We start from the raw sequence: 12,310 nt of genomic DNA, 5'->3' as shown, positions 1-12,310 counted from the left end.
GCAGAGCCCCGCGCGCTATCTGAAGCGCCTCTCGCCCTCGCCCTCGCCCCATGCCGCCGCCCGGCGCGCACCCGGCGTGCCCCTGCCTCTGCGCAGCCCCGCCTTCCCCTCGGAGCACGCGGGAGCAGCCCGCCCCTCCTCCGCTGCAATTGCAGCGCCGGGCCCGGCGCGCACATGGCGCTGCTGAGCTGCTGCCGCGCGCGCCGGGTCCGCCGGCAGAGACCGGCTCGAGCCGGTATAAAAAGCTTGAGCTCGAGCACAGCGGCAGCACTGCCGCAGTTGCAAAAGGGACCGAGCGGAGGAGAGTCAGGCGGGGAGGGTGCGAAGAGGGAGCCCGCTTGGCTAGCTGGTAGGCAGGCAGGCGAGGAGCGGCGGCGGCGCCCCAGAGGGACCCCCCTTCTCGAAAAGCTAGGCGCGAACGGTGCACCCCGCTGGGCATGGGGCAACCTTGGCACCGGCGGAGAGAGCCTTGTGTCGGGTAACGGGGGTTGGGGAGCAGCGACCTGCTCCTCTCTTCCCCGCCGAAGCGAAGAGGGTCTGTCTGAGGCACAGGCTCCACCCTATCCAAAAGGGGTCTCGAAACTGAGGCGGCAGAAGGGTTGCGTGTTCCTCCCAGGCCACCTCAGCATGTTACTGACCGGGTCATAGGCCAAAGCTGCACTTCTCTGCAGCTCGGGGAGGAATTTTTTTTTTCCTTCCTCGGTTTCCTCTGCCCAAGTAACTGCAGCTGCAGCATCTACCGACTCGGTAAGTGGCTTTTCTTCTGGACACTGAAGTTTGGTTGTCTTGCTGCTGTAGCTTTTTTCTTTTCTTTTTAAACGTTATTTGCTACCACATACTCTTATAAAAGGGTGGGGGGGGAGAGACTATATGGCCCATTCTGAAGGAGCCGGCTAAATTGTGATGTGCACTTATGCAGACATCTGGCTTTCCCCATCCTGCATCACAAGGAAAGTAGATGGGCTCTTTCCTCATCAATATCCGTTCAGGTTGGAGGGGGCTGGGGTTTTTTCCCCCTTCGGAAGAAAGCATTTCCCCTCTCCCAGAGGAACCTCTTTGCACACAATACAGTAGTATGGTCTCTTGTCATTGGCCACCCCTCCTTAAAGAAACTTAACTTGGGATTGTTTATGCTACGCTACAGATCTGGACATCTCTGCATTCCAACAAGGTATCAAGGCGCTTTAAACCGGATTAAGGATAACCGCATGGCCCAAAGTGGGCGCCAAAAGTGTCTCCCTCGCTTCTCTCTCTGACTGCAAATTCTGCAGGCATCATCCTATCCTGATTCAGCCTGACATGCTGCTTAAGTTCCGTTACCCAAGCTGTAGTTGGGTCTTTGCTTGAGCAGCAGCAGGAGGCTGGAATGCCCTCAATGGGACCCACAGTACAGTACTCATCAGAAGAGGATCAAACTGGTATCTAAGCCTGTCCTGCATGGCCGAGATGAGAGAGGGTATTTTCTCAAAACCAGACCTGCCTTGCAGATGCACAGGAGTGTGTATTGCCTGCAACTTCTGTATAGCCAAGTACATTACACAGTCACAGCGAAAATGCAGTCCATGAATTTATTTTTCCTTCTGCCCCACGTGATGAAAAATTCATCTGCAAGTCCGTATTTCAGAGGATTTGTTGCAATGCTAACATTACTTGATATGGTTTATTGGACAGATATTTTTAGCCAGTTTGCATCAAGATTGCAATTTGAAAAGAGTTCTTGCTCTTATTTTACACAGAGTGGTTGAAAAAATAGGCTTCAGATTCCTTCAAACATGAGATCACTGGGGCATAGACTGTCCTGTCCTGTGATTTCATAAGCACCTGCGCACTGCAGGCATTACTAGAGATAGCAACTGCTGTTCCTAGCTAGTTAATTCTTTGCATATTACTAAGCATTCTGTACCTTTATTGGCCTTGCATCTAATGATGTACTACAGGGTGGCATTGAAATAAATTTAGATTTGATGAATGGATAAAATATAATCTTCCTTTAATTTGGTTCTAGCAAACTCAAGTTCAAAAACTGCCTCCAATCTACAGCCCAATTATAGTCTCCAGGTAACAGAAGTACAACGCCACTGGGATTCATTTAAAGGCTAATATTATTCATTCTTAGTTACTAGAAGATAACCTCTTAGATAGTTGCTGACCATGTTTTAATGCATTTAAAATTCTCTCCATAAGCAATTCTGAAAATAACCTACTAAATATTTCAGTACTACCACTAAAAGAATCAACAGAGCCCAATCCTAGGCAAATGAAGGCATGTCTAACTAAACCCACTGAAGATACTCTCAATGGTTTAGACACACCGTACTCTGCATACATTACAACTAGACTAACTAGAAAATAAAATATATATTATATATAAACAATTACATATTAAATGCATTTCTTCAGATATCTATTAACTGCATATTATATGCAATTAAACCTGAAACAGTTATAATTGTGTAGCAGAACTTGCCATACAATGGGAGCATTTGGATATTGTTTTCCAAACTCATGTACAGACATTTCTAAGTAATTAAAAAGAGTAAAACTGATAAGAACAAAAATGTTGAGGTGAGGCAAGATGAAGGTTTGCTGAAGGACATCTTCCACCACCACCCCTCCCCAATATTTCATAACACAAACCAGTCCTTGCCTCTATGAAACTACAGCTTAAGGACATTCGGAGGAAAGGTAAATTACTGAAGAATCCCAAATCAGTGAACCACCCCCCCCCCCACCGCCTTTCAATTATGACTACCTGGCCAGATACAGAAAGTTAATTGTAGGGTTGTTTGTTCTATGGCAAGTGTCTCTGCAGAGTATTCTGAAAATATATTTACTACCCTGAAAACAATTTTGGTTGCATGGTATACTGGGAGCAAGATGATCACATAATGGGTTACATTTGTCCACAAAACTGGCCCAGATACACCCACTGAGCTTCATGACTTGAGTGGGGATTTGAAAACTGATCTCCCAGGTCGTAGTCGGACGCTCTAACCACTATAGCACACTGGCTTCCTAGAGTACTTCTGCTATGGGGGCAGCTATATAAATTAAGAAGGTAAATAAATACGGGGGAAAGCAAAGTGTCACTTAAGACTCTTCTCTTAACTGCTTTGAGATTATTTCTTTAAAATATAAATTTGTATAGAAATGATATTATTATTAATAATAAAGAACCCCACTGGAGGAAAATGGCGCCTAGACATTCTGTTGTGGTGACCGCAACCTAGGTTTAAGGTGCCATTTGGAGATTTACTTGTATATCTGACTTTCTAACACTAGAACTAAGGAGATTTGGCAAGTGTGTCTGAATTCCCTAGCTTATGGGTGCATGTGATGCACAATAGTGGCATAGTTATTTTTGTTTTTAAAAAAAATAAAGTTACCTCAAAGGTTTTAGCAATAGGTAGAAAACGTAGATGGCAATGAGGAAGTCCCTAGCTGGATCCAAATAAACCTGAGTTATATAAAGCAGCAGCACAAGAAACAAGTTGGCTTGATTTTGTTGTGTTGGAGTCAACACGAAGCAGCTCAATGTAGGTCCTTTATCAACATCATCCAGAAACCTTAGCATGTGCAACTGCTGACCAGAATCATAGATAGGCTTGGGCTGCGACAGAACTCAAGTCTGGAAGGAAGGAAGGAAAAGTCCCTTCTAGGGGTTGCCATCTCTGTGCTTATGCAATGCAAAACTGCAAGTTTGGGAGAACCCTTTCACAGCATTTGTGAAATTTCACAGGGCCTTTGGGTCTGTCATGGGTTTTTCACTAAATTACCTCCTTTCCACTGTATTTAAGTCAGATGACTGCCTCTTAATTGCTTGTTCTTAAATGGAACCAGCTGGTCCTTATGATGAAACAGATTTTTCTGATTCTTGATTCAACTAGTCCGATCTGATCCTAAAAGGGAAATGCTTCCATTAGGATACGGTCCCGAAGCAGCAGAAAATCTCTTGTGTGATGGGAAAGACAAGTTACCTTTTGTAACAAGGTCTGTGATCCCAAGCATGCTTAGGAGGAAGTAAGCCCCACTGAACTGAGTAGGCCTACTTCCAAGCAGACATATTCAGAGCAGGGGCTGATGAGATATTCTTAGAAAATGTGCTGATCTCGCTCTGTCTCTGTCTCTGTCATTCCAGGTTAAAAATGACTGTCAAAGCAACAAGAATGTCATGCCTTGCTCCCAATGTTTATACTAAAGTGCCTGATGGAGGATGGGGCTGGATTGTGGCTTTTGCTTTCTTCTTTGTGGAAGCCCTGACATACGGCATCATCAAGTCTTTTGGAGTCTTCTTTATAGACCTAATGGAATGTTTTGATGAAAGCAACAGCAGGATATCGTGGATTATCTCAATATGCGTTTTTGTACTAACATTTACAGGTGAGCATGCAGCACATCTTGTGTTTAAACTGAGAGCCTGGTCCCTATGCAAAGAGAAGCATGCCTGCCCATTATTTCATAGAAGCACAGAATTGTAGAGCTAGAAGGCACCATGAGGGTCATCTAGTCCAGTCTCCTGCAATGCAGGAATCTTTCACCCAACCTGGGGCTCACAACCCCGATATTAAGAATCTCATGCTCTACCGACTGAGCTATCCCTTTTCACTCTGTGGAAGTCCGGGCTCTTAGGATCGTGTGGTTGTAGGGCCGTAATTTTGCACATATATCGCAGTCCTACATAAGTACCAAGAACCTGTATGTATGGTACCCATGTATGTATGGTACCCATGTACTATGTTGGCAAACACTGACAAGCAAAACGCACACAGAGGTTCACTGGACACCCTGTTTACATACACAGATTGAGAGTACCGGTACTTTTAAAAGCCTCCGTTTCTCAGACTCCTCTCATTTATAGGGCTGGCTTAAGCTGATGCACAAGAACACAATTTTGCTTAAGTTACAAGGTCAGTTGTGACACTTCCAAGGATTTAGAAGTGCTTCTGTAAGAGCAGAAAAGAAAAGAAACCGTTAAGACAGTGAGGGGACCAAGAGGGCAAGATAATAGGAGAGAAGATGTAGAAGGTAGTGTTAAGAGTTGGGCACAATCTACTTTTGCTCCACCTCCACCATTGTAGTGCATGGAGAGTTAAAGTGAAGGACAAAGCTGGTTTCAGTGTGGCTAGAACAGAGGAAGCTCCTCCCAGCACACACTGCTCCTTACTGTTTGATCCCAAGGAGGCAACTCAATCAAACCAGTTCTTTGGTTAAGGGAAGATAAGTCTGAAAAAAAGGGGACCAGAACAATGAAGGCTTGTTTCTGACATTAACAGTTGTTTTTTCGAGTTAATTAAATCACATTAGTTAACCTTCTGGGAAACAGTCTCCCTTCAATTTATCTACGTTAGCATCTGCTCTGTATGGTAGTTTAATTCAAGTTTACTGACAGAAAGCAAATTTCACCCGAGCCCTTGTCTACTGGTCCTCTGGAAAAGATAAGAAGCAAATATGGAACTGGAACTGAATCACTGGAACATTGACCTACATGGTGTCAGCTATTTCATATTTAATACAATGGTGTGCCGGGGTGGGGGCTGTTAAATGGGGCTCTGCCAACCTGTAATTTGCCTAAAACTAAAGCATTTTTTACAAAGGAAAGAGCAGCTAGGCCCTTTGTTTTTAAATTAACACCAACCCATCATTTATGCGAGAGAAATACTACAGTGTGACTTGTAATATAATGAAAAGCCACAAAGCTTATTATTGCATCCTATGATGAGAGTCGCTATTGTATTCTGAAAGAGATACATGTTGGTTGGAAAAAAATCATTTCCCTTTTTTGCAGCTCCTCTTTCTACAGTACTGACAAATCGTTTTGGTCATCGCCTGGTGGTGGTGATTGGAGGTTTACTGATCAGTACTGGGATGGTCACAGGCTCCTTTGCACGCACAGTTGTTGAAATGTACATCTCCATTGGCATAGTCTCAGGTAAGTTACATGGTCCATCGTCTAGTGAAATTGCCAGTTATCCTCCCCCCCCCCCCCCAAGATAAATGTTTTATATTCAGGGCTGGAAGTTCTCCGGGTTCATAATGGCCAAGAGATCTTGCAAAAACAACCACTGCCTAATACTAATTCTTGGTGGGTCTTGGGTTTGTGGAGTTACTGGACTTTATGGAACCTACCCTGGGTTGTTATTAAGAGCATCATGGATGGGTAGAACTAAACAGATAACCTCACTCAGAAGCCTGGTATGATGCATTCAAATACCTAGAAAAATTATGCTTGCTGTTAATAAGAAATGGCCAACTTCGCAAATATTTAGCAAGCAACATCACTAATTGTGGGTGGTACGTCTATATCAGGGGTCGGCAAGGTTTACCTCGCCTGGGCCGGTTCACTCCAGCAGAGATCCCTCCATGGGCTGGATCACGTGCGTGCCCATGATTTCCAGCGTCTGCGCAGATGTAATTTCCGGCATCTGCGCAGACGCGATTTCCAGCACCACGGAAGTGAGTCCCTGCACCGTGCTGTGCCGCTTTAGCACAGCGTGTGGAGACTCGCCAAGTGGGTGGCTGGGTTCGGGGCAGCTTGTTGGCCGGTTAAACGACCCCTGTGGGCTGCTTGTGGCCCATGGGCCCTAGGTTGCTGACCCCTGGTCTAGAGTGAGGGTTTTAAAAAAACCACACACTAATGAAATGGTTTCATCCAATATCTGCAATTCCGCTATTGTCGTGCACTAATGGTATTCATTTGGCTTTCATTTATAGGCTTAGGATACTGCCTTGCTTTTCTGCCTACAGTCACCATTCTGTCACAGTACTTTGACAAGAAGCGTTCACTAGTCACAGCGGTAGCTTCCACAGGAGAATGCTTTGCGGTCTTCTCTTTTGCACCAGGTACTGAAACACCCTTCTGAGATTTTCCCATGATCACAATGTTAACTTGAATCTTAAATACATGTTAAAACAGCTCATTGGGCATAATGGTGTAGCCTTACTCCCACCAAATGTTTGATTAAGGGCCATCTAATTAATCCCAGGGATTGGGCACGGTGGTGTAGAGGAAATTGGACCCCCTTCAGCTAGTTCCAACACACAAATTCTGAGCTGGTTGTGGAGGCTCCCCAAAGTTCAGATTATAATGGTTCAGTGGGTCATTTTGCTCCTTGCCAGGAATCCAGAATACTCTTATCTGAAGCCAAAGTGTCTTCTGCACACAGTCTCAGAATGTCAGTCACCAAAGAACAGATCATTAATATTATTGTACCTCCATTAAAGAACTGTTACATCTTTGGGAGGAAATCGATCAAGAGAATATGTATGTCAGGCCTTCAGAATGCATGGTCTTTTGCTAGAGCCAAATCATCTTTCCACTTTTATGTGGACTCCCAGGAACAGTCAGTTGGAAAGTCACAGGTGTGGAGGTGCAAAAATACATTGTTGGGAGCAGAGAATGGTGGATAAATATAACCACAGCACCTTTATATCTTGAAAGCATGCAGAAGAGAAAATGCAAAGGTGAATGAGTTCCCAACTTTGTAATTATGTTCTATCCTGCTGATTGTTAGATTTGAATTCACTATTCCCACCACCACCACCGGCAAACCCACGCCCCCACTCTCAGCCTAGCACTATTTTTACAAGCTTTAAAGGGCACAGCAACCCGACGACATACGATCTAGTGGGTTCCCAGTGCAATTTTTTTCCAAGCTAAAAACAGCTCTAAGCGCCAACCCCAGCTACCTTGGAATAATGCATAGCATATATGAAAGGTTATTTGATATGGAGACCAGAGGGGTTCTCAGTGGAGAAATCCCAAACCTGAGATCTCAAAAATCAAGCCTTCTCAAATATGCTAAGATAAGTTGTGCTTTCTCCTATTCCTTTTGCCATTTTAAAAGCTCCCTTTTGCCTTTAAACTGCATCATCTCCAGCTGTGTTGCAGAACAAGGGAGAGCCTGCCTTCTATGTCGATGTGGTTGAGAAAGATACCTTCCCCATCTCTCTTTCTCCAGAGGGTGCAGGTTAACATACCTGGGAAAGTAAGACCTCTGCCCTAGATTTCCCCCCAACAAGCAGGCAGTGTCTGTGCGTAGTTTGTGCTGATATGTACTGTCGCCACCCCTGCTTTCCTGCATAGCATATATGAGAAATGGCTTGTTGTACAGAGGCCAGGCGATGCATGAAACCTCGTTCCATGTTAACATCTTCTTATATCTTAGATCCTGCTTCATATACTGCCAAACCTTGTCCCAAATATTTGAGTCAAGTGTGTAGGGCACACCATGAACAAGTTTGGGCATAACTTGACCCTAAAAAACTTGAGCCTCAGTGTTAACCTTTGTAAATCAGAGCTTCCTGTTCCATCAGTGAAAGATGTGTTTTACTTCTTCTTATCTGTAGCTATCACTGCTTTGAAGGAGCACATTGGCTGGAGGCACAGCCTCCTGTTGGTTGGCCTAATGCAGCTTGGAATTGCGGCCTGTGGATTCTTGCTGCGGCCCATCATAATCAAAGCGCAGGAAGAAGCGAGTGTGTTGGCAGCCGAAGAGCACGGACAGACCAAATACATGCTTGAAAATGAACAGACACGCACCTCCATAGATTCCATTGACTCAGGTGTAGAAGTAACTACCTCACCTCGCAACACGCCTAGAGATGCCAAATCGGAACTGAAGAGCGAGGGGCCACCAAAGGAAATCACAGAGGTGCTCATAGAAGCTAGTAGCATCCCTGCCAAGGAACCAAAACCTCAACTCCTAGACTTCTCTGTGATGAAAGACCATGGCTTTATTTGCTACGCACTTTTTGGTTTATTTGCTACTCTGGGATTCTTTGCTCCTTCCCTATACATCATTCCACTTAGCAGGAGCCTTGGAATAGACAAGGACCACTCCGCATACATACTCTCAGCGATGGCAATCGCCGAGGTCTTTGGCAGAATCAGCGCCGGCTGGGTCCTCAACAAAAAGCCTATCCGAAAAATTTACATTGAACTCATCTGTGTCGTTCTGCTGGATATCGCCCTCTTTGCCTTCCCTTTTGCGTACAATTTTTGGGGACTAATGATATGTAGCATTTACTTCGGGTTCATGCTTGGGACAGTGGCAGGTACACACATCCCTATGTTGGCTGAAGATGACGTCGCCGGCATAGAGAAGATGTCCTCCGCTGCGGGAGTTTACGTATTTATTCAAAGTTTATCAGGGTTGGCTGGACCACCTCTTGCAGGTAAATATGAGATGTACTCAACTGTTCTTAACTTCTGTTCTAGCTAGGTAACGACTGGGAAAGGGTGAGCTAAGGGCGAGATCAGTTAGAGAGATGTGGGAGCATTCAGGGAAAACGGTGACTAGCAGGTGAGCAGTCGGAAAGGAAACGCCTGCATCTTGGAAGAAGACACTACACAAAAACAGCACATGCACATTTTCCAGAAAACCCAAGTTAAACATCAGCACCCTTGAATAAATTAGCCGGATTACTGCCATCCAGGTTATCTTTCGCTGGAGGCGAAGTAGCTCACACTTAAACATTTCAGCCATCTCCAAGGATAGGAGAAAAGAAAAGACGACTGCTGGCACTGTTGCTGTTAGTCTAGCATTTTTAATTTACAAAGTGCTTCAGAATCTCCATTGTGCGTTACTTCTCAGAAGAATTATGGTGAAACAGGTCGTTTCCCCCTATTTTACACCCGGGGAACTGACATCAGGGGAGAAGGTGACTTAGCCCAAGGCCATTGTTTTCAGTTCACGTGCAAGTAAGCAAAGAACAAAGAGGGGATAGGTCTTGGGGGGGGGGGGCTTCAATCTCCTTGAAGGGGAAAGGTCTAAATGATGCAAAAGGCTTATGAGAAGGGAATCAGCTAATACATTTGACTGAAAGACACAGATGCTACCAACAACACAAAGACATGAAGGGGTACTTTTACTTATTCCAAGTAGACATTAAGTTGGGGAGGGGGGTGTCTCTTCCTTTAGTAGTTGCTTCTTCCTTAAGAAAACCTGTCTACCCTAGACAGCCATGGTTCTATGTGGTTGTTAATAGCTACCACAACATGCATGGAAAGCCTTGCACTGGGGTGGGGGGTGGGTGGGGGAAAATACTCTTTTTAAGAATGACTTTTAAGGACACTGGTCGCAAAAGGCTCGCTTGACAAACTGCAGTTCAGGAACTGCGACAACATTCCGAATACTGTTTACAAGCATGAGTTCATAGGAAACCATGGGCAAAAATCCAGAGTACACTTACTGGGAAGTACTTTAGTCAAAAGGGTCATTCTTTCCAGTGATTTTTTTTTTTTTTTGCAAGCCCCATCTTCTAAGTAATTTGGGGAAAGCAGTGGCTGCAATATACATCTTTTTTATAGCTTCAGAAATTACTCCCACAGAACCACCCCCTCCCCAGCAACTCTAACCCTGCAAATGAAGGGATGTGGCATGAGAGAAGTGTAAGATGTTTTTGGATATGTTGGGTGGTGCCCAGAGTCAGATGGGCGGGGTACAATTATTTATTATTATCCTTATCATTAATGATATGTGCAAAGGGGGGGGGGGAGATATTGTTTATGCACAAGTGGCACTTCTCCCTCAGTGTTTTCCTCTAGTTATCTTCCTTTAAAATATCTAGTATATTAAATATATATATATATATATATATATCTAGTATCTTCCTTTAAATTACTCTTGCATCAAACCCTCAAACTTCATTTGGGCATTCCATAGCTACAGGTCTGGACTATTTTGCAAAACGTTTAAATGAACTTGTGCAAAGATTTTTATAGGCTTGTACAAAATGAAGCTTTTGACATGATGTTGCAATATATATATATTTATATATATTTCCCCCCTCTCACCCTTACAGGTATGTTAGTGGATACCACAAAGAACTATAGCTCTGCATTTTATTCCTGTGCTGCTGGGATGCTGCTGGCTGCCGTCTTCCTTTCTTTGGTGAGGCCTTGCAGGAAGGTACGTCAAAGGAAGAAGGACTCAGTAGAAGAGAACGTGTCAAGGCCTTTGCAGGAAGTACCTGAAGACTTTATAGAGCCTGATCTTGGAAAAAACGAGGATTCTTCAAGAAGCAGTGATAGCGTGGCCTGAGTATTTTTTTTACACACATACAGAGAGTTTAGATTGGGGGGCGCAAAGCCATAGCTGTGAACTTTTCCCTTTTCTTGCGAGGAATCCTATTTGAAATAAGGGAATTTCCCTTTAAAAAAGGGGAAAGGTTGACAGCTAAGCACGTCAGCCCTGATCCACACCTTCTCAAATCTACACTTTAAAGGGAATGCAAAATCATAAATGTGAACAGATGCTATCAACCCTTTCAGAAAGATTTATTGTTAGATAGGGTTTTTTTTTGTATAAACACCTCAAATTCTGATGCCCCCTCCCCCATTGACCTCCATTAAGCGCACTCCTATCTAGCATGAAGTTGTGGTTCAAGTTATCATATTCCCGATTCCAAAATCACGGGGAAGAAACCAACTATTGCATTAGACAAAGAGCAAAGATGTGTCTTGTAACAAAACCAAGTTATTTTGAACTTTTTAGTTGTTTTAAAATCAGGTTAAAGAGTAGATACTAATTTCAGAGAATGGGGGGGGGGTAAAGGGGGGTTGAGCTAAATGATATATCGAAGAGAATTAACGGTTTTGTTTTTAAAACTTGTTTGAACTTCATATAGGTTGGGAAGTTGGAGGTTACTGTTCTATTTTTACGGCCAGTTATTGTGGATATTTCATGGGACCATTATCTTTCCAGATTTAACACTTCCTACAGTCCAACCCTATCTTATGTTTATTCAGAACTTTTCAGTGCTTTCAACAGGGCATTTTTTTTAAGTGAGCATACAAACTGCAACCTTAGGGCTGCAATCCTGTGCTCACTTATAGTTTGGACAGGGTCCCTATGGGGTAGAACTGGGCCAGGCATGGATCTACTGGATTCTAAATTGGCCTGTTTTGCGCACAGGGGCTTGAGCTGGACCTCTCTGGAGTTGGCATACCCAAAAAGACTCCCACCCCCAAACTGGCAGGGCAAAAGAGTACTGCTCCTGTTCCCTCATTAAGATTTCCCATCTCATTGAAATTCAGTGGGGATTCCCTCTGAGCACTGCTGGTCATGTTCTCTTTTGGTAGTTAGATTACCTATTTATTTTAAGACTATTAGACAGCGTCTGTATGGGCAAGTGGGGGGGTAGGGGGTTAACACTTTTCACAGGTATTTTAAATGCATTGATATTTTGTAAAACCTATTGATATATTTTTTTTAAGGTGTAGGTAGCAGTGTTATCTGTTCTGTTCGAGACAAACTATTTTAAAAAAACAAAAACACAAGGCACGCAAAACATGCTGTTCTTGAATTCA

The 12,310-nt window shown here is 44.0% G+C and overlaps 1 protein-coding gene across 1 annotated transcript; it reads left to right on the top strand.

The window, feature by feature from the left end:
- Nucleotides 1-380: 380 nt before the first annotated feature.
- SLC16A6 (solute carrier family 16 member 6) lies at nucleotides 381-11,777 on the top strand. The gene is made up of 6 exons (XM_033138903.1): nucleotides 381-747; nucleotides 4,139-4,380; nucleotides 5,786-5,929; nucleotides 6,712-6,840; nucleotides 8,347-9,174; nucleotides 10,804-11,777. Exons 2-6 carry the CDS (start codon nucleotides 4,146-4,148, stop codon nucleotides 11,040-11,042), a joined length of 1,575 nt encoding a protein of 524 aa, XP_032994794.1. The 5' UTR covers nucleotides 381-747; nucleotides 4,139-4,145; the 3' UTR covers nucleotides 11,043-11,777.
- The last annotated feature ends 533 nt before the right edge of the window (nucleotides 11,778-12,310 follow it).

Source organism: Lacerta agilis, chromosome 2 (genome assembly GCF_009819535.1).
Source record: "Lacerta agilis isolate rLacAgi1 chromosome 2, rLacAgi1.pri, whole genome shotgun sequence".
NCBI lineage: Eukaryota > Metazoa > Chordata > Lepidosauria > Squamata > Lacertidae > Lacerta > Lacerta agilis.
This window is presented reverse-complemented; position numbering and strand designations above follow the sequence as displayed.

Bases quoted from the DNA above. Each gene is read 5' to 3' on its own strand.
- SLC16A6 (XM_033138903.1), top strand. From the start codon at position 4,146: ATGACTGTCAAAGCAACAAGAATGTCATGCCTTGCTCCCAATGTTTAT. The intron at 5,930-6,711 runs GTAAGTTACATG...TTTCATTTATAG, and splicing joins CTCCATTGGCATAGTCTCAG to GCTTAGGATACTGCCTTGCT. The intron at 9,175-10,803 runs GTAAATATGAGA...TCACCCTTACAG, and splicing joins GGCTGGACCACCTCTTGCAG to GTATGTTAGTGGATACCACA.